The 21,738-nt window shown below is 49.1% G+C and overlaps 3 protein-coding genes across 6 annotated transcripts in view; 2 read left to right on the forward strand and 1 right to left on the reverse strand.

Moving 5' to 3' along the window:
* The window catches only part of LOC128399909 (immunoglobulin superfamily member 1-like), a 270,931-nt gene that overhangs the window by 89,186 nt on the left and 160,007 nt on the right, over positions 1-21,738 (reverse strand). The window lies entirely within an intron of this gene.
* Positions 1-21,738, forward strand: part of LOC128399910 (brain-specific angiogenesis inhibitor 1-associated protein 2-like) — a 157,316-nt gene that overhangs the window by 78,210 nt on the left and 57,368 nt on the right. The gene's annotated exons all lie outside the window — the stretch shown is intronic.
* Positions 1,460-21,459, forward strand: CYTH2 (cytohesin 2). 4 transcript variants are annotated; one of them, XM_053361784.1, is made up of 12 exons: positions 1,460-1,577; positions 5,115-5,262; positions 6,921-6,987; positions 7,835-7,953; positions 8,196-8,276; positions 9,394-9,506; positions 10,331-10,479; positions 10,828-10,940; positions 15,894-15,972; positions 16,718-16,789; positions 17,350-17,504; positions 19,983-21,459. In XM_053361784.1, coding segments are annotated over exons 1-12 (1,185 nt in total). In that variant the 5' UTR covers positions 1,460-1,576; the 3' UTR covers positions 20,071-21,459. The 4 variants fall into 4 exon arrangements, with proteins under 4 accessions (XP_053217759.1, XP_053217761.1, XP_053217757.1 ...); XM_053361782.1 differs by having other exon boundaries at positions 1,479-1,640; positions 10,828-10,939; positions 15,896-15,972; XM_053361783.1 differs by lacking the exon at positions 1,460-1,577 and adding an exon at positions 1,716-1,743.

Consider the following 21,738-nt stretch of genomic DNA (forward strand, 5'->3'; position numbering starts at 1 on the left):
TCTTTAAGGTACAGCACGACTTTTTGTATTTTTAATATTCATAAAGAGGCCTGCTTTACCCAACTGAATTACTAGGTGAGGCTGCTGGGGTCTATGGCAACCGCCTAGGCCCCTCTTAGCAACAGCATGTTCCCTTTCTAGTCCGCTCCGTTGGCCATGCCTCAGGCAGAGCCTTCTATCACTCTCTTATTGGCTTCTTTGCACATCACTCGTCATGACTGACAATAAAGCAACGAGGGCGGGACACCAAAGGTATCTTTTGGAGTGCATAGACTTGTGCCGTATAGACACTCAAACGGATATCGGATTTCCGGGTTTAAAACTGGAATAATATTCTTCCTACCCTCGGGCAGAAGCGAGAGTTGCCAAGAGGAAACAAACGGAGAAATCGAGGATACTCGCATACTTGAGACTAGGCGTGTCCTCCTCCTACGGGGGGGGGGGGTCGTGTTCTTCTTCTTTTTTAACCCTGATCGTTGGCAGGGTGGGTGTGGGTAGGGATTTTACACAAAGCCGCAGCACCGCTTCATGGAAGCCAGTGGGGCGTCGTTGCAGTTATGCAACCGAGAACTGGATTTTGGCAGGAAGGCTTAAGGGGGAATTCGACGACCAAGTGTTTAGCATGGGGAATTTGGGGCTGCAAATCCAAACCACCCCGGCCTATAACCATAGCTGTCAACTTTCCCTTCTTTTTTTTTTGCGAGAAATTCCCTTATTCCAGCGCCGTTTCCCGCTGCTATCCCGTATTGTTAGATATCCCGTAGACTGTCCCCGGGACAGGTGAGGCTGCTGATCCCTTATTTTCGAGGCTGCTGATCCCTTATTTTCAAATCTGAAAGTTGACAGCTATGCCAATAACTTATAATATGAACAATAGGCTACATTGCAGGGCTGTCGTAAACTGCTCCCCGCGCGGCCACCTAAACATAATCAAACCAACCAGCGATGTGGGAATGGGCTGCACTTGCGCCGCTGCCAAGTGTGGATTTTGTGTTTCAAAACGTTTAAAAGCTACACACGCGTTATCTTTATCGCGTGAAATAAGGCCTGAGATATAAAGGGCATGACGGACTCCTCTCTCTGGCGCTGCCTTTTGTTTGGCTGCATAATCAACGGTCCACGAAAAGGTTCGCGTTCTTCGTGGTTTCCCACGGATGGAAACAGCGTGGAAAGGAACCAGGAAGCGCCCTCTCAGCCATCGTGAGTTATCACTCTCCTTTCTAGGTAAGCGTATAGGGTGGGACAGCTGAAAGTCTATAGCGTCGACTGCATATCCACAGAAGGATATCAGGCGGGCTGTTAGGAGAAGTCCCAGATTTCATTGAATAGCTCCCCTGTCAATATCATCAGGGAGGTGCCTATTGGTTGAAATGGACGTACATCCCAATTCTGAGAAAAAGCACGCCATGTCTATTGGCTCCCTCTCCGAGTTCTCAAGTGGCGTTCCGCGGGGTCTCTCTTTTCCTATTGGCTACGCCCTTCGCACGGGGCGGAACGTTCCTTTCAGTGCAGGACCAGGCTGCTGCGGGAGGAAGGCGCAGCCGTTGGGAGCCCCGAAGAAAGGAGACACGGAGAAAGTGAGGAGCTCTCATTTCTCCCCTTTAGGGGCACTCTGGCCACCATGGAGGACGGCATCTATGGTAGGGACCCCTGAGACCCGGCCACGGGGAAGCTTAAAGAAGGGCGAGGCAGGCGGAAGGGAGCATTGTGAGACCCGTCCAGTAACTACAATGGGAAAAGCGGGTAGGCGGGCCGAGCCATTATGAGCGAGAAGACTAGGGGGCGGGGCCGATCCCTTACAAAGAGGGGTGGGGCTGGGCTGAACCATACCAGTGATAGGGGGAGATGTGCGACTGGGCCATCTCATTTTATTTAAGGGGGAGACATGAAAATTGTATGGATCTGGTGACGTGAGCCATACCCGATGTACACCATTCGATTGTCAGGGCGAAGGTGTGTTTTTTTAGGGCTGTACCATTCTAGTGGTGGGGGGATTGGGATGTACCATTGCTGTGAGCAGCTGGGAGTACCTATTACAATGAAAGGAGGGGGCGTGTGAGTCGTACCACTTGGCTGAGTGGGGGGGTGGCGTTAACCGGCAGAGCCATTTCGGTTGGCGGAGGAGGGAAGACTAAAAAATAAAGTTACAGTAATTTAAATAATGGTCTGTACCATTTCTCTCTTGGGGAGGAGGGGTGTCTGTGTCCCGGGGCTAAACATTCTGCGGGGGTGGAGGAATATTTGGAAAATGAGTCAGAGACAATCTTATCTCTTGGAGGGGCTGCCTTTTATTTGCAGTGCACAGGAAGGTCAAGCATCATTCTTACCAAGAACAATAGATTGATTCTGCATTTTATTTTATTTTTTTGAAGTTGCTTTGTGAGCCCAGTGTTGGATGACAGCTCAATGTGAGCAAAATTAATTAATTATTAGTGCCGCTGATTAATTGCGCTCAGGAGTTTATGTAAGTGCTTCAGAACTTGTGTCACCTCAGGTTCCCCTGCAGTGCATTTCTTCCCTCACCCCCAGCAGCTCCTGAGAGATAAGGAACATATCCTTTTAATTAAAATGATTTTAATTTAAAATTCGAAGCACAGTTTGCAAACACAGAGGAAAAAAGTGGGGAAAGCTTAGTTTTACTGTATTTAAGAATAAGAACAACCCGATCTCAAAAGGCTATCTGTGGCATACACACCCCTATTCTGCAAGAGCTGCTGTGCCAAGTGTAGCTCCCTTGCTCTGAAGGTCCTCACCAAGGCCACATCCCCACCACACATTTCGAGCGCTATGATGCCACTTTAAACAATCATGGCCTCCTGCAAGGAATCTTGGGAAGTGTAGTTTGCTGATGTGATGGGAGTTGTTAGGAAATCTCCCATAACCCCCTCACAAAGCAACAGTTACCAGCAACTCATTCCCTCTTGACAGGGAACTCTGGTCATTGTCACTCAGCGAGGGGAATATGGAGATCTCTGGACAACTCTCAGCAACCCTTAACAAACTACACTTCCCAAGGTTGTTTGTGGAAAGCCATGGCTGTTTAAAGTAGCATCACTTTGCTTTACATGTGCGGGGTGACTGTGACCCAAGTTAAGTGAGGCTACTCAGGAGAGCCCGTCTCCCTGGTGATGGTTGTGGGGTAGCCTCTACAGAGAAGCCCGCCTGACACCTTCCTTATGGTTTCTTCAGAACTAGATGAGGGACTTTTTATCCTCCCAGGCTTTTTAAACTTGTGGTCTTGCTTTATCCCACTGCTTTCACGGTGTGTCATGCGGCAGCTTTGCTTTTAGGTCTTTCTCTGCTGGAAAGGTTTACGCTGCAGCTGTTTTTTATGATAGTTTCATTTTTATATTTGTGAGATACCCAGAGAACTATGTTATTGGGCAGCCAATATAAACAAGATAAATAAGTAAATGTTTCAAAGGAAGCCATCTTGGAGGAAGCAGCTCATGCAAAGCTTATTTATTTATTTAATATCTTATCTTCCCATCAAGGGGCTTGAGGCAGCCTACCTAGTTCTCTTTCACATGCACCTATTCTCACCTTTGTAGGTAGGTTAGGCTGAGAGATAGTAAGTGGCCCAAAGTCACCCAGGGAGTGACCTAGATCTCTTAGACCTAGTGTGGTGCGTTAACCGCAACACCATTCTGTCTCATCTGAGGACAGGTAATTTTGCCACATCTGGGTATTGGGAGTGTTTGGATGATCCAGTCACACCCAACTCCGAGACCGGGAAGAGTTACTAACTTCTTTCCCTGATTACCCCTAGAGGCTGATTAGGAAGGAGACAGGCTCAGAGGGGTGAATCATGCACTGGCCAGCCCCTTTTGTGGTTTGATACAGTACTTTAGACCTACAGGCAGAAACAGGCCTTGCAACTATCTTGTGTGCAACTATCTATCCTCATATTGAAGACTGGAGGCTGAGGGAGATTCACAAGTCTGTCTCTTGATTGCTACACCACATTATAAAACTGGAAGCACCATCACCCTCCACATCCAGATGTTTGCAGCCACTAACTCAGATCACACTTCGCTCCTCAGTCCTCATTGAATGGGGATCATTATTAATGTGATGGGGGTGGTAATAAGTTAATTGAATGTGTGTTCTCCAGTGTACAAGCTTTGTCCGATCCAGAGAATACTCTTGGAGGCTTAGGATTATTAAATCAATACATCTCTTCCTACTGAAGTAATCCCAAAGAATTTTACAGCCAAAGTTAAAAAATACAATGATAAAATTGTATCAACTTTATTTTAAAAAGATGTAACAGTAAAATATATCATTGGTGCTGTCCGCTGCCTGGTGCTGAAACAACACATTTGCCTGGTGCTGAAACAATAACAAGGTTGGCTCCAGGCAGGTCTCCCTGGGGAGAGCTTTTCATAAATGGGGGGCTGCTGCAGAAAAGGCCCATTTTATTGTCACCATCCTCTAGACCTCCCCTGGAAGTGGCATGCAAAGAAGGGTCTGGGCAGGTTCAAATGGGGAAAAGCCATCCTTTGGACTGAGAATCCTATCTGGAAGGCTGCAGTCCTGTCTGGAAGTTAACTTACCAGTGAACTCACTGGCACTTCCGAGTAAGATTTATTTATGTGCTGCTTATATGTCAAAGGGGTTTCTGTAGGATAGGATTGTACAGTAGACATAGAAATGGAAATCCCACCTGCTCCAGCTTTTCCCATTCACTCTGCTTCAGGGGCAGTTCTTCCTTCTTGGCCAATCCCAGGAACCATCTAAAGTATTAGTTACCCCTAACCTGCCACATGGAACCCCCCTTTCTATGCTTTTTCTATTTCTTTACCATACTTAATCTGCCTCTGACCCTATCCAGGCATTCTGATCCCTCCCACAATGAGGGATAGTGGTGGGGGGGGGAATACACTGACTCTGCACCTCATTGCCCTCTGCAAGTTGGAGAGAGCAGTGGGAAACCTTTCTCGACTAGCATAGTCTCCCTGCTTGATTTATAACACTGGTCTTCCAAGCTGACTCTGTGCCCATTGTATTCTCTGACTTGGTGCCCACCTCCAGGCTGCAGCTTCCATTGCTACCAGCAGGGTGGGTGATCAAAATGGCTAGAATATTACACTCCTTCCCATGTTCTCTCCCAGTGCCTCCAGACCTGACACCAGAGGAGAGGCTAGAGTTGGACAACATCCGACGGCGGAAGCAGGAGCTCCTGGTGGAAATCCAGCGGCTGCGAGATGAGCTCAGCGAAGCGATGAATGAGGTGGAGGGGCTGGAAGCCAATGAGGGAAGGTGAGGGATTCCCTTCTTTTACAGGGGGCAGCTTGCTGGTAGAGCATCTCACTTTGGTGTGCTAAAGGTCCCTTGCCCCAGTGTCTCCAGATAGGGCTGGGAAAGACTCGCTGCCTGAAGCCCTGGAGAGCTGCTGCCAGTCAGTGTAGACAGTACTGAGCAAGAGGGATCAATGGTCTGGCTGTATGAAGCAGTCTCCTGTGTACTTGGACATGGCCCTGCCTTGGCCACTGGTCAGAGATTCCTTAACAATATGCGTGGGGAACCTGCAGCACTCCAGCTCCTGCAGGACTACAGCTTGCATCAATCCTGACCATTGGCAACACTGACTGAAGCTGATGGGAGTTGGAGTGCAATAACATCTGGAGGGCTGCAGTACAGAGTGTGGCCGCTTCCAGAATATTGTTTATATCATTGTGCCAGGACAAGCCTTTCTGGCAGCAACTAACCTCATTCCTGCAGCATCTGCATTCAAGCTCAGAATGTGCTAATCCCAATACTTCCTTGCCTGCCATTCTTTGATTGCCTGGGATTTTCTTGCAACATTTAATCCATTAATCAGTTAGATTACTCCATGTTGGGGAAAACAAACTGTCAACTGACCAAAATGATGTCCCTTAGGAATCAGGCAGCATATATTTAAGTGTGTGTGAATACAAGAGGTTTTAAAAAACTGCAGATGGCAAGCAACCATCTTAAAAGAAAGCTTTCTTCCGCTCACACGTACATCTTTGCCTCAGAAATAATTGTTTCCCCCCATATGCAAATGTGATTAAAAGCTTAGTCAATTAATCAGCCCAAACTCAGGTGATTAATGGATTAAAATGACTTTGATTAGGTTGCAGCCCTAATTGAAACCAGGAGTGGAGAAGCCTCCAGGTGTGCAGAAATACATTTACTGAGCTCCACAAACATAAATGGATGTTTATATTATATTGAAAAGGGGTTCCTACTCATTCAAAACACTAGCTTCAATAAATACTTGTTTGTGTAGGAGGTTTCCCCTCTTCTTTTCCAACAGCTGCTAGAGACCATGTTAAACTATCTGAGAAATATCCCAGAAAACCTTGGGCTACAGTACCCTTTCTATGCAAGGTACATGATGGGGAAAATGTAGCTCCTTGTAGAGCGTCCCATAGAACCTCATGCTGTGAACACATCCTGATTTCTCCCATGTCAATGCCAGCCTCAAGTTAGAACTTCCCTTCCCTGCTTAATGAGTAACAGAGGGTAAGCAAATGAGTTCTCTGGTTCCATTTTGCCGTTTACAAGTGCTTGTGAACTTCGCTACTTTTACAAGGGCTTGTGAACTGCCTGTTGGAAACCAGGCACTGGCCATAATGGATCTTTGGTTGGCTATGGCACAAGGCTGTTCTTACCACCTTATTTCATTTTTCGAGAGAATGTTCAGTGTCTGCTAGTGTGCCTGTCATGGTAAAGAGTGTCACCTCTGATAATCCATCGTTAGAGCCAGGTTGGACGCTTAGGGGTAAGCATGTGACACAGTCCTCCTGAGACTGTCAGTACCAATTTTGGAGCGCAGGTGGGAAGTAGCATGTACATTTCCCCAGAGTTTCCATTTGCTTCTAGAGGTCCTCAGCCCCTTTGTTCTTTCAAGGGCCAAAGGTCTGATGGGTACGCTTCCTTGTCTTGTACAGTAAAACGCTTCAGAGAAACCGGAAGATGGGGATGGGCCGCAAGAAATTCAACATGGATCCCAAAAAAGTAGGTGGCTGGGGTGTGGGTGTGTGCATGCAGTGACTGCTTCTGGTACCAAATATATGTAGCACCTTCAGCCATCCACCTGGAACAGGCGGAACACAGTTTCCCTCTGTCCCTGCCCCCGGCTGTGGTGATAGTTATTGTTCTCATGCAGCAGTTGGATTCTGACATTGATCAGGCATTACAGTTGCATAGAGTCGCCTCAGGAAATGACGAGTCATAAAAGGCATGTGATTGGCAGGTGGGGGAGCTAATCCCTCAGGAACTGCATGATAAGTGAGGGCAGGGCTAGAGTCACAAGTGGGATGGAATCCCTTCTGCCACTATCTCCACTATCTTTCTGCCACCGCCTCTCTTTCTTTCCCCCTCTCCTGGCCGTTCCTCCCTCCTCAGCGGATTGACAGGAAATGGACACTTGACAAAGGTCAGAACTGACTGCTTTTGAAATTAGGCCAAGGGGTGCAGGTTGTCTGCTTCTGTTCTGGGGTTTGTGGCATAGGAAACATGTGGCCCTTTGTATGTTGCTGAACTACAGCTCCCATCATCCCTGGCCATTGGCCATGCTTGCAGGGACTGGTGGGAGTTGGAGTCCAACAGCATCTGGAAGGCCAGCTGTTCCCACCCCTGTGAAAAGGTAGCGGAAACTTCTTTTCTTTTTGCGGGACAGGAGAATCGTGAATCCTGAGTTTTCTGCAATTGCCTCAGAATTGCAATATAGTGGGTTAGGGAGCCAGTCCTCCCAAGTACTCTCTGGGAAGTATCTCTATGACTTAAATGTTTTGTTAGGTTGGGGGCGTGCTTGAGCTCTGGGTCCCACGGTTCTCAGCTTCTCTGTTTTGTTTTTTTGCAGGGAATCCAGTTCCTGGTGGAAAATGAACTGCTGCGCTCCACCCCCGAGGACATTGCCCGCTTCCTCTACAAAGGGGAAGGGCTCAACAAGACGGCCATTGGCGACTACCTGGGCGAGCGGTGAGAAGGGTCTGGGAATGTGGGAGGAATAGCCTCAAAGAAGTGACCGTTTATAACCCACCATGGTGGTGGAGCTTTGGAGTCTCCAGGACCTGGGAAAGGATCATAGGGATGGGGTGAGAAGTAGCTTTGCCTAGCAGAGGGAGTGTAGTCAGCAGGAGAGAAACAAGGGTGTGGGCCTTGCTGAGTGAGGGGGTTCAAAGGGGAGGTCTTAACTGTAGCTCTCTCCACCTTTTATTCAGGGAGGAGTTTAATATCGCAGTACTCCACGCCTTTGTCGATTTGCATGAATTTACTGACCTCAACCTTGTGCAGGCACTCAGGTGAGTCTGGGAATCCTCAGCCCTCCTCTAGAATAGAGAGCCCTGGCCTGCTGGAATAGGTCTCTCAGCCTTTTAGCTGCAGGTTCTCACCTTCTCCCTTCCTGTGCTGGGTGGGGGGGAGGCGGGAATGGCACCAGCAAAGTGGCATTTTCCTTAGCCAGTGATGGGCACTCTTGGCTCTTTTCCTCTGCCTCAAAAATACATCCCAGTCCTGAAGTGTAACGGTTGCCTTCCCACAGACGCACCACATGCCACAAGCAAAGAAGGCATGCATGCGTCCTTGTCATAGCTGTCAACTTTTCCCTTTTCTTGCGAGGAATCCTATTCAGAATAAGGAAATTCCCCTTAAAAAAAAGGGAAACATTGACAGCTATGGTCCTTGTATTCTCAGGCTTTGTACACACCATACCTTTAAAGCACATGACTTCCCTCAAGAATTCTTGGGGACTGCAGCTTACCCCACACAGAGCTACGATTCCAGGCACCCTTAACAAACTACAGTTCCCAGCATTCCTTGAGGGAAGACGTGTGCTTTAAATGCATGCTGGGCGTGCAGCCTTATCTGTGAGAGAGAAACCTCCAGTCCAGTCACATGTCCCTTCTGTTCTCCTTAAGCACAGCGTTTTTGTACCCAGTACACGGAATTCTGTCAGCTGCATGTGCGTAGTTCTTGTGTAAATGCGACTATATCGGGCACCTTTCCTGGAATGCTGCTTCACCACAGGAAAGCAGCAAATGAAAGGCACCATAAGGAGGTTTTCAGGCATTTCTTTTCAACAATGTTTCCCTCCACACACACACAAATCAGAGTAATAGAGCTAGAAAGGGGCTAGAAAGTCGTCAGTTACAACACTGTCCTGGAGGTCCGTTCTGTTATATTTGCATTGACTTGCATGGCCAGGATTACAAAATACTACATACAGAGAATAAGGATAGGCACAGTATTTACAGAGTAGGCATAGAAGCATAAAATTGTAGAGTTGGAAGGGACCACAAGGGTTGTCTAGTCTGACCTCCTGCAATGCAGGAATCTCTTTTGCCCAACGTGGGGCTCAAACCCACAACCTTGAAATCATTCTTTTGTCTGTTCATCGTCTTCCCTCTAAACCCCATCTAGGCAATTCCTGTGGAGTTTCCGACTGCCAGGAGAAGCCCAGAAAATTGACCGTATGATGGAGGCCTTTGCCCAGCGGTATTGCCTGTGCAACCCGGGAGTCTTTCAGTCCACAGGTACTGGGTTTTCCGGAAAAGGGAATGCGACTCTTATCTGGTGCTGGGACTTGTGGGGCTCCTGTGTTCTCCGGGATGGAAAATAAATCCAGTTCTGTCGATCACATTCAGGCAATCCTATCTTGGTTTAATAAGACAAGAGAGAAACGAGCCTCCTTCACCTACCTGCCTGCTGCTGCTATGCTCCTCCCTTTGCAAAAGCTGGGAAACAAACCAAACCAAAGGCAAACAAATCCAAGCAAAGGAAACTCTGGCTGAGGGCGGAAGTTGAACCATCCGCAATTGCACTGCCTCCTCTGTATTTTGTAGGATCAGCACAGAAATCAGTCAGAAAACTGTTAGAGCTGCAGAGCAATCAGCTTTAATTGACACCACTCACAAATATTTCATAGAATTAAAGCTTTTATTACTGCAAAGTCAGAGAGTCTTGGCAGACTACTTAAAATATTTTTCTGCCTGTGGTAGCAATTGTAACGAGATGTTCTAGACGCCGCACAGTTTTTAATTCTTATTCTTATTGCTTCATTTATTTCGTATTGTATTTTATCATCTTCTATTTTGCTCAGATTGATGAAATGCGGTATACAAGAAATGAAGGAAGCCACAAACATACAATTAAAAATCAGTAGAAATAGTTGTCTGCGCTGATTTATTTATCTATATATTTTGCCGCTTCAACCTAAATCAGCAGGGCCTTGGCGGGGGAGCAAGGCAGCCTGGCAGCTAGCCCCCCCCCCCCATAAAGCAGAATTAGCTGCAGAAGATGGACGTGCCGAGGCAGGTACTGAGTTCTTTTCCTCTGTTCCTTCCCCTCCCTGCCGCAGATACCTGCTACGTCCTCTCCTTCGCAGTGATCATGCTCAACACCAGCCTCCACAATCCCAACGTCCGCGACAAGCCCACCGTCGAGAGGTTCATCACCATGAACCGCGGCATCAACGACGGAGGGGACCTGCCTGAGGAGCTGCTGCGGGTGAGAGGCCTGCCGGAGGGGAAGGGGAGGCCTGGAGGGGGGTTTCAGTGGGCCTGCTGCTTCGTTCTTTGGGTGTTTTTCTGGGAGCGGGGGAGGCCGTCATAGTCGTCTTCACCGCTCAGGAATCCTCTGCTGGCTCGTGAGAAGCTTTGACCTCCTTGATTTCAAAAAAATGCCCTTCGTCCTGAGCACTTTTTCTATCTGGTGTTTTGTCTTCTCTGCTGTATCTTTGGTGGTCTCAGTGCTGTACTGAAAACACACACACACGAGCACACACTCCTTTTCTCTCTGCCTTGGGAAGGGCTGTATCCTGCCTGTAACTCCTCCCCTTCCTCCCCATCCCCCCAGAATCTGTACGACAGCATCCGCAACGAGCCCTTCAAGATCCCCGAGGACGATGGGAACGACCTGACCCACACGTTCTTTAACCCTGACCGCGAGGGCTGGCTCCTCAAGCTGGGTGAGAGGTGGCCCCCACCCCCACACTTCCCTTTAAATACTGTGGTCTCTTTCCTCCCCCCTTCCGTTCCCCGCTGCCCTTCCCCTTGCCCTCCCCCTACCACCACCGCTCCCCGCTCCCCCCGCGATCTTTGCACGTCTCTGCGCTCTCCTCTCTTCCCCCCCACCCGCCTGTTGTGTCATTTAAAGCATGACCTCTCTCTTCATCAGATCAAAGGGATCCTCCTGAAATCCACCCCAATAGCCCTTCCCCCACCCACCAGCAAATACATAACAACCCGTTTGGACCCACTGCTCATCGGATTGCAAGGATCAGGCGGAAACCGGGATCCTCCCTCCTCTTCCCTTCCTCCTCCCCAGCTCCTCATTGAGGTGGATCTCCTCTGAAGGATGATGAGAGGGGTCTGCTGGGATTTCGGAATCCCTCTAAAAGTAGGGAGAAGTCAGCTACTGAAATGTCTCTTAAAGCTCCTTTCTGGCGTCTTAATATTTCGCCAGTGGCTGCGGATAAGTTTTCAAGCCAACCTGAAGCGCTTGAAAGTGGCCTTCTTAAACAAACTAAAAACCCACCACCACTATGGGATTTATAGAACGTTGAAGCCAAAATCTGGTCCCATATTCAGTGTCTGACGTTCATCTGCTCCTTAATCATAATAAGTTCCCAGAATCGAGATAGGGGTTACTAGTGAAATTCCCACCGGAATAACTTCTGCCAGAAAACAATCACATCTCTATAGTCCGAAAACACACTGTTTGCTGGATCTGTTGCCTCGAGCAGCTTCCCAAGTACTGAGCTGTCTGTGGGTGAGGTGCTCCCAAAACGCTGATGCCATTGCAGACCTTGAATTGTAGAACATGGGTGTCGCTGTCCAAGCAGCCCTGTAATGCGCAGCCACAAATGGGCAAGGATTTTGTTTCAGAGCAGCAGACGGTGGCCAGATGGGTCAGAAACGGGGTTCTTTATCTAAGGGGGGGGGAAAGGAACTTATGCCGTATCCTCACACCAGAAACAAGTAACTCAGATGGAAGACTCCAAGGCCAGGGCCTTATACGGCCCAGTGAGGCTGCAATTGGTCCTTGAGATGATTTAAGTGTCCAGAATAGGCTGCACAATGTGGCAGCTTTGCGGTGGCAAGGCATAGGAGGTGAGTTATCGGGTCCTGACTTGTGGGAGCCCTTATTCAAGACCTCCATCCGCTGTCCTCCACAGGGGGATTGGCGTGAGGGTGGCCGTGCTTGACCCTACTCTTCTAAACTTAGAGCAGCTTCAGTGAAGGCAGACCTTCCACCTCAGCCACCTCCTGTTCAGAGTAGAGGGCAACATGGAAGCCAAGTTTCATTACCACCACATCCTCCTTTCTGCCCTTGATGGAGGGGGCGGTGTCCCCAGTACAATACAGTTGCCCATTGGCTGCCCTTGGCTTGGAGGCCGGCCAATCAAGAGCAAAGAGGAGAAGTGTTAGGACGCCGAATCAGCATGGCTTCAAGATGGAGGCATCTGAGGAAAGCAGTGTTATTTTTTGGAACCCCCTCGCTCCCCACACAAAAGTGGGGACCATAATGTAAACACCTTTTTTTTAAAAAAGGAGGAGGAAGTGGACTTAGAACCTCGATCCCTGGCCTGGTTAAGATGTCGAGATCCACCACAGCTTTTCCACAGCTCCCTGTGGAGGCTGATGTTTTGGAAAACCATTCCTACAATCGCTAATGCCAACCTCATCTACACTTTTAGCAGTAGGGTTTCTTGTGACGTGCCAGAGTTTAGGGGTCTACGTTATTTAGCCAAGTGACGCCCACCACCTTACATCCACCCCAATAAGATTTTAAACCCTTCCTCCCTGTCCCTGCCCCTCCCACCCCACTCCTGATGCCCCCAAATGCCTGTGTCTGTGTCGGAGGATTTTTGATTTGACCATGTACTTCTACCTTATGTTGATGTAACTTGTTCTCCTTTCTCTCTTTCTCTCTCCTTCTCTTCCTCTCTCTCTCTTGCTCTCTCTCTCTCTTTCTCACCCCCATTCTCTCTATCCTGACTCCCCGGTCCCCACCTCTCTTTCTCCCCTCTTTCCCCACCACTGCTGCCCTGACCCCCCTCTCTCCTCCACCGTCCCACGGCGCGGACTACATTTGTTCCACTGTCTGAATTCTGCCCCCCAACCCAGGAGGTAGGTGAGAAGAGGGGGGCATGTTTGCTTTGCCGCCAAGAGCTGGTTTGCCTGGTGCTCTTTGGAGGGGAGGCGGGGGGGCGGGGTTGGAAATGAATTGTGCTGGGCGCTCAGGGACAGATTCAGTGGGCTAGGAGTGGAAGACTAAATATGGAACTTGGGTTCCTTTGTTGATTGGAAAGGGGAACACATCTTCAGTATATTTGAAGGAGCATCTTCACCCCCATCATTCTGCCCGGACACTGAGATCCAGCTCCGAGGGCCTTCTGGCGGTTCCCTCACTGTGAGAAGCCAAGTTACAGGGAACCAGGCAGAGGGCCTTCTCAGTATTGGCGCCCTCCCTGTGGAACACCCTCCCACCAGATGTCAAAGAGAACAACAACTACCAGACTTTTAGAAGACATCTGAAGGCAGCCCTGTTTAGGGAAGCTTTTAATGTTTGATGTATTACTATTTTAATATTTTTTTGGAAGCCGCCCAGAGTGGCTGGGGAAGCCCAGCCAGATGGGTGGGGTATAAATAATATATTATTATTATTATTATTATTATTATTATTATTATTATTATTATTGTCATCATTATTATCATGCATTCATCTTCAGCCGGTTGATCAGGAGGACCCACAAATGGGTCACACCATGACCTATAGCAGGTTTCAGTAGTAGCATCCTGACAGAGAGAAAAATAAGAGAGAGGGTGACCAGATGCAATGGAGGACAGGTATACCATACCTTTTAATACGGTGTTTCTCAAACTTGGGTCCCCGGCTGTTGATGGACTACAGCGCCCATCATCCCTGGCTACTGGTCCTGCTAGCTAGGGATGATGGAAGTTGTAGTCCAACAGCAGCCAGGGACTTAAGTTTGAGAAACACCGTTAGCTGAGGATCTTAGGTAATAAATTGGAAATAAAGCTGCCAATATCATAAAGGCTTCATATAAATCTGTGCTTCGGCTGCCCTTGGAAGGCTGGGTGGAATTCAAGTCGCTGCACCTCAGAAAGTATATTATGGTGCTGGAAAAGGGCAGCTCTAATTGTCAAGTACTATTGTGCTCGTGTCCTACCTGTGGAAACAGAATGCTGGGCTATCCCAAAGGCCCCGCTAGCCCAACCTCCTGGCCTGATACCAGCAGAACTGTTGTTATGTACTTACTTGTTGCAGAAGATGACTGAGTGCAACCTGCAGGCACAGAAGCAAAACACCCACAGCAAGAGCAGGAGAGGGCTGTGGCTTTCAAGCCCTGCTCAAGGGCTCCCCAGAGGCATTTGAATGGCCATGGTGGAAAAGCAGGATGCAGGGTCAGATGGGCTCCAATAGCACTCTTCTGAGAGTCCCTAAGAGGGAAGGAATATCTGCAACCCATAGCCTAACCCGTGAAGGCGTGGGAGAAAGCAAGGGAAATTGAGAAATTACACACACACACACACACACACACACACACACACACAGTTTTTCAGAAACAAATAGGGGTGGGGAAATGGAATGGCAATTTGTCCAGGCCTTCACATCCCTAGCTGAAATACCCTCTTCGTAACTGTTAAAAGCAGAGGAGCCCTCCCCACTCTTGCATCTGGTCACCCTAGAGAGAAGCAGGAAAGTGGGAGGTGTTTATTATAAAGAAAAAGAAGAAAAGAACGGAGAGTGGGTCCCATGTTAACAGGGGGTCCTGAATCTGAAAGACAGAGGACTACTATCTTAATGGGCAAGGTGGGAGGAGCAGAATGAAGGGAAGTGTGTGTTTGTTTTGGGTTGAAATGGGGAGCTTAAAAGAGGATGAACTGCATTTTTTCCAAAATCAGCGTCCCCCAAGGGCTGAAACATTTGCCCAGTGGCATATATGAGACACCTCCAACTAGACGTGCAGACATGCAGGCGTATTCACCTTGCCTGAAGCCAGGAGTGTCTGTTGGCTTTGTGGAAGCATCTGGGAGTAAGAATTTGGGGATAAGTCTGAGCTTTGTAGAAGTAGTTGGCCTTCAAGCCTGTAGCAACCGCTTGCCTTGCATGCTGAAACTGGTGGCGGTTCCCTGGAGGTCCATCTCATCGGGAGTCCTTTTACTGAATATGTGAAGTGGTGTTTATTCAGGAAAACCCAGTTCATCAGCAAAATCTGCCTCCCATAGAGGTTGAAAATGCACTGGAAGCATCCTAAGCTGGCAAGTCCTCTCCTTCCCCTTCGGAAGAACCTTGCCTAGAGGCAGAAATGCCTTTTTCAAATTACAGCTCTGTTTTCTTTTTGAATGGGGTGGGAGGGGTCACCACAGGGCTAGTCCTGCCCCCCCCCCCCAGTTGCAGAACAGCAGGACATAACTTGCTGGGAGGCTGCCTTAGAGGATGCTGAACGAGGCACAAGCCCTCCGCTGGTCACATTTGTCTCAAAAGTAGCCTGCTGGGATACCCAGTGCTTGCAAAGCAAAACCCACACAAGAACGAAAGAGAGAATATATCCCACAGACTCCTATTCTACAGGAACGTCCTCCCACACTTGCAGTTGTGCTTTGTGGTTACTTTGAGTGTTTGCTGCCAGTTTTCTTCTTCCCGCCCTGGGGTGCCATTTTCAGATTCCCCTTTGTTGTTTGCCTCCCCTCGTCAGCTTTTTGTTTGTTTGTTTATTTTGTTTCCTTTTCTTTTCACACTTCTGCTGAATCTTTTTCGTTGCGTCGGCTCTGTCCGTAAGCATGGCTTCCCGCCGCCCCCGAGGCTCCATGGGTGGGAAAGGGTTAAGTGGCGGAAAGAAACTGCATCAATGCGAGCACAAATCCCTCCCCCCTCCCTCCTCTTTTGCTTTCAGGAGGGCGAGTGAAGACGTGGAAGAGACGCTGGTTCATCTTGACTGACAACTGCCTCTATTACTTTGAATACACAACAGTTAGTATGGTTTCTCTCCCCGCCTGCTCCCATCCCATGCTCCCACCCTTAACCCGGCACCCAAGAGCCCCAGCCCAGGGCGGTATCTGCCACCCAAGAGTGCCAAACGGCCAGGGTCGGGAGGAACAGCGACCGAGGGCACTGGAGGAAGCTGCCTTATACTGAATCGGACCTTGTGGTCCACCTAGTTCACTGTTGTCTACAGTGACTGGCAGGGGCTCTCCGGGGTCTCAAATGGGGGACATTCCCAGCCCTGCCCTGGAGATAACCAGGGAATGAACCTGAGGCCTTCTGCCTGCAAAGCAGATAAATGCTCTGCGGCTGAACTTTTGGCCATTCCCAAACCCGGAGCATAGCAGCTCCTCCAGAGTTCTTTGCTTGGGGCAGAGAGGGCAGGACACGGGGAATAGTCCTGCAAGTTCAGCCCTGTCTGGGTCAGCAGAACCAGCAACAAACACACCACCGTTCACGTCCCCCACAAAAAAAGCTTGGCCACAAATAAAAGAATGGGAGTTCCATCTGGCATGCCAAGACCAAGTGCTACAGTGTTGAAGAAGGTGCCAGCCCTGCTTGTTTGCAGCAGTGGCAGAGGGCTGAAGCTGGAGGAGCCCTGAGGTCTGAGCTGCACCCTTCCCCCAAGTCTTCTTGGATCAGGCCCTTGTCCTCCTCCTCCATTCCCTTCCCAGCTCAGGTTTCAGACACCTTCCATTTCAGCTCCATCTCTCTCTCTTTAATCCGCTGACAGGACAAGGAACCAAGAGGAATTATCCCTCTGGAGAACCTGAGCATTCGGGAAGTGGAAGACCCTCGGAAACCAGTGAGTTAGCACTGCCGTATGCTGTTTTTGCATCTTGGCTGTGGTTCTTTGATTGGATGCCCCATGAAAATCAGCATAACTACTGGGTTGCAGCATTGCAATTGTTATTCATTCCGTGTGTGTGTGTGTGTGTGTGTGTGTGTGTGTGTATCACTCAAGTTCCAGTTATTTAAGAATCCTATGTGGTTTTCATTATTATTTTTTAACACTCTCATTAATTTAACGATGTTACCAAATTGCTGCTTTAACTTTTCCTTTGTTTGGTGGGGGAGGAACTTCCATTCCGCCCTTCTGCTGTCACAGAAAATGGTGAGGAGCTCTTAATAGTAACAGCAGCAATTTTTGAAAACACAAAACGTTAATCCCATGATGTTTTCCTGCCCACTTGCTGGTTGCGAGATCCCGTGCGGCCAGCCTCCCCACCTGCCTTCTTCCTCCTGTGTCCTGCCCAGCCCTCTTTCTGAACCACTGGAGAGGCGCAGGGGGTGAGGCTGCTCAGAGACACCTGCCATTCTCAGGAATTTCTCTCTGTCTCTCTCCTCCCTTTTCTTTGTTATTAGAATTGCTTTGAGCTCTACATTCCCAACAACAAGGGCCAGCTTATCAAAGCCTGCAAGACGGAGGCAGACGGGCGCGTGGTTGAGGGGAACCACATGGTCTATCGCATTTCGGCGCCAACGCAGGAGGAGAAGGATGAATGGATCAAATCCATCAAGTGAGGATAGGGCACCATTCCATTCGGGGGGTGGGGTGGTCCTGGGAATCCTACCCCCATCAACAGCATTTTCTTCCTCCATCTCTAGCCGAGGAATGGAGAACCTGTGCTCCTCTAGAGGTTGATGGACATGCAACTACCATCACTCCTGGTCATTGGATGTGCTGACTGGGGCTGATGAGAGCTGATCATCCAGAAATACCTGGAGGGGGCCATAGGTTCTGCAGCCCTTCTTAAAGCCTTAGATACCACACTCACTTCCCAGAGAATTTGACACACCTCCTTCAGATTTCTAGACCTCACTTATCCTAGGGCATCTCTCTTTAGGCTCCCCAGGCCCATCCTTAACCTCAACCTGAAATATACCTTGATCTTTTAATTCAGCCTTTTGGGGAGCTGCTTTAATTTAAAAATACAATGGGGGGCCATTTTTCCCCCATTTTTTCTTTTTTTACTATTTGTTTTTATTCCTTTATTTATTAGACTCATCTCTCGCCCTTCATAAGATCTCAGGGCGGTTCACAAAGTAAAAATATAAGGTAAAAGTACAAATAGATAGTTGAAACAAAAACAACCCAACAATACCCCCCCCAAATAAGCGTGTTTAAAAGACTATAAATATCAATCAGCCAAAGGCCTGGTTGAAGAGGAACGTTTTTGCCGGGTGCCTAAAGATATATAATGAAGTGCCAGGCGAACCTCCCTGGTATTTATATGCTGCTGCAACCCACCTTAGATCAGGCTGCAACATGGGTCCCAAGGCATTTGAATATATGTCTTCCTTGTCCATTTTTTGACTTTCCAGCCTTTTCAGGGCACATCTGGCATTGTGGACATGCTGGTTTACGAGATGCCTTTTCCCTAAGAAAGCCTGGGATATGATGCTCAGGGGAGGCAAAGCTGCTGCAGATCTTGCATTCCCAGCGAGTGGAGGCAAGCTGCCCTATCCTGAACCAGACCATGGGTCTATCTAGCTCTGTACTGCCTGCACTGACTGGCAGCGGCTCTCCAGGGTTTCAGGCAGGGAGTCTCTCCCAGCCCTGTCTGGAGTTGCCAGGAATTGAACCCGACACCTTCTGCATGCAAAGCAGAGGCAGAAGGCCATCGCAGCTGAGCAAGTTAGAACTGGTACATTTCGGGAAGACCCTGGGGCTATGAACCGAGAGCTTCTCCCAAGGCTGGCACATTCATTTAAATTTCCTTTGCTCATTTCCCCCCAGCCATTGAGATCGAGAATCAGACAAAGCTTTTAAATGATGGTTAAACTATTTTTTTCTCAGATGAAAATGAAATTAAAGCATCTCCCTCAGAAATCTGACCTGCAGCAGCATTGCAGGAAAACTTGGGGTTGATCGGATGAGAATTAAGTAGATTTGTCAGTTTGAGAAGAGTTGTGTTAAGAGTGTAGCCGTGACACCTCCTTTCTTAAGAGGGTGGGTGGTGTAACAGCTGTGGTCAGAGCGTGATGTGGCTGCGGAGCTTAGGTGTGATGCATTTGCTGTTTTGGAAAAAGCAACACAGATAGTGAGTCACCCATTCTAACCCTTACTTGGAAAACCCCCAACTCCCCAGGCTCCCTTTCTCATTACACTAAAGATTTCTCAAAATGTTTCTCTTTTGCTCTGACCACAACAAACATAATTTCACCCTCTCTCTTTTTTTCCCTTCCCCCGCCCCAGCTTTCTACTCCTTTTAAGTTACGTAATAAGAGTAGTGTAGAAACATTTGCTTAAGTCAGTCTCACATTACTAGCTGCAGACCTCTGACCTGGAGCAGATACAGTGACTCTCTGGCCCTCCAGAAGTTGCTGAACTACTGTTCCCATCAGCCACAGCAAGTAGGGCCAGTGGCCAGCATTGATGGAGTTGCAATTTCAGCAACATCTAGAGAGTCAAAGGTTCGTCAGGCCTAGCCTAGGAATCCTGGCTCTCCCTCTGTTGAATCACAGTCCTCTCCCAAGAAGGGAATAGACCAGAAGTCTTGCATCCTAGCTGTGGCAGGGACCGTTCCTACCATCAGGAGCAGGTGCGCAGTTTCCTGCTTCTCCCTGCTTCCCCCATATGTCCGGGCTGTGTTCTGATTTCCTCTTCATCCCATCTCCTACACTTCAGGCAGTCTGTGTCTCCCCCACCCCACCCCCCTCTTAAGTGTTTATCATGCTTACCTTGTCAAAGATCCATATGTTACCTGATTTTGTTCCTTATGGGCTGCATGGAATGCAAGCAAGGAGAGAGACAGGTTGCTGGCAGCAGACCAAGGTTGGGACAGTGCTTGGTTCTTTCTGACGAACCAGACTCCACCAATCCCAGAACTCCTTGACCCATCCAAAACCCGGTGTGCTGTGCCACACCAGCTGGGAGAGAGCAGAGTGCCATGCAATGCCAGAGGCTTTCCCCCCAGGCACACACATCCCTCATGACCTGGCAACTCCCTGATTGGTGGCTGACCTGTCCCCATTCCTCCCTTTGCCCCTCCCAGGGCTGCTGTGAGCGTGGATCCGTTTTACGAGATGCTGGCCGCCCGCAAGAAACGGATCTCGGTGAAGCAGAAGCAGGAGCAGGCATGAAGCGGGGGTCCTCCTGCCCCTCCTCCTCCCTCCCTGCGCTCTACCTTCCTGCATCCCCTCTAGGACCTGCCGACAAACCCACCTGCCTTGAGCTCCATGAAACCAACCAGCCAATCCCCTGCCCCCTTGTCCTTTGGATCGTTGGACCACCACGCAACTCTGCCAGCCTGATGGCATGCCAGCACACCCGACGCCCTCTGCCCGCCTTCCCCTAGTTCACGTCTCCAGAGCTTCCACTTGGCCTTTTGGGATTTGCCTATGGGGGCATGAACTTTGTCTGCGCCAGGGACTCTGCAAGAGTCTGAAGTGGGCCTTCCTGTTTTGGGGGGGCAGCTTCTCCCTCTCTGAGCGGTTTCTTGTCTTATGCCCCCCAGCAGACTCAGGCAGATGCCTTTGAAGCCCCCTCTGCAGCTTGACCCCACCTGGACTTAGAGGGCGACACGCTGGGACTACATTAAGGGAAGGTTTCCCACCTGATTGGACCTTCAGACTATACCTGTTTATGCTTCCCCAATTTAGAGCCAGTCTACATGCTCAGAATAATGAGATGGGAAAGCTCTCTCAGGACTGTACCACTTCAAAATGCAGGCAGGAAATTGCACGTTTCCCCTGGCCAACTGCATACAAACAGCACCCTGCACACCTAAGCAGAGCATGTGCCAGAGTAAGCTAGTGTGTCTCTCTGATACGCTAGTTTTCTCTGTAGGGGGAGCTATTTTTGTTTTTGTATTTACTGCAGGGGAATATTCGGTCCCCTGATTTCCCCCACCTGCATTCTAGTGCTGGTACAGCCCCGGGAGAGCTGTTCCACACCCATTTCCCTGAAGGTGTAGGCCACCCCTTAGAGTCTGTTGCCAAACCAGCTACACTGTGTCTCCCCATATTCCGGCTCTGAGCCTCTAGTAAGTACCAAGGGCTGTACTGCTACACCCCGTTAAGTTGGCATTTGCGAAAGGAAGTGAACATAACTGACAGCCACAAGGGGGAAGCAGAGAGCCAGGCAGACCAATGCGCACACTGACACAATTTCAAACACTACCCAGTTCCTCTACAGCAGGAATAGCCAGCACATTTGTGTGACTTGACAGCTCTTGACTCTTCACAGCCAGGGGACAGGGTCGGAAGAAACCTTCAGTCCCTCTTTACTGCCGTCACTGCCATTTCCAAGAAACTGAGCTGCTACTCACAAACCTTTGCAGAGGCAACTAGACCATTGTCTGCGAAATCAGTTCTGCTTTTCCCCGCTCCAAAGTCCTTCTCTGTTCAAAGACTTTGATGCTCAAAGACTACCATCAAGAAATCTGGGGCTTCCCTGTCCCAAATGTCTCCATACCTTTGAAAGAGGAATCTGATAGGGAACTTTGACTTCAGACCAGCGATCTCTCTGCTGAGACGACACGGTGGAAGTGGTTGATGCCAAAGTTCTGCCTGGAATGAACTGAAATTTGAAGCAACACCCTCTTCTCCTTCTCTTTCTCTCCCCAATCCCATCCCTCCCTAAACAGTTTACTTCAAGGTTAGGACTCCTGTCTAAAACCAAAAGGCTCTTCCATAACGCAAAACAGATGAGCATTCCCTGAACACACTTTGACCTCTCGTGGCTGAAAAAATCAGGATGGTTCAATGTTCGATATTCCCCACCTTCCCCAATACCTGCCGCAGGAAGTC

This window comes from Podarcis raffonei, chromosome 13, assembly GCF_027172205.1.
Source record: "Podarcis raffonei isolate rPodRaf1 chromosome 13, rPodRaf1.pri, whole genome shotgun sequence".
NCBI classification, from domain to species: Eukaryota; Metazoa; Chordata; class Lepidosauria; order Squamata; family Lacertidae; genus Podarcis; species Podarcis raffonei.

Excerpts from the sequence above, each read along its gene's own strand:
- CYTH2 (XM_053361782.1), top strand. Across the intron at positions 7,954-8,195 it reads GGCGACTACCTGGGCGAGCG|GGAGGAGTTTAATATCGCAG; the intron begins GTGAGAAGGGTC and ends CCTTTTATTCAG. Across the intron at positions 17,505-19,982 it reads GAATGGATCAAATCCATCAA|GGCTGCTGTGAGCGTGGATC; the intron begins GTGAGGATAGGG and ends TGCCCCTCCCAG.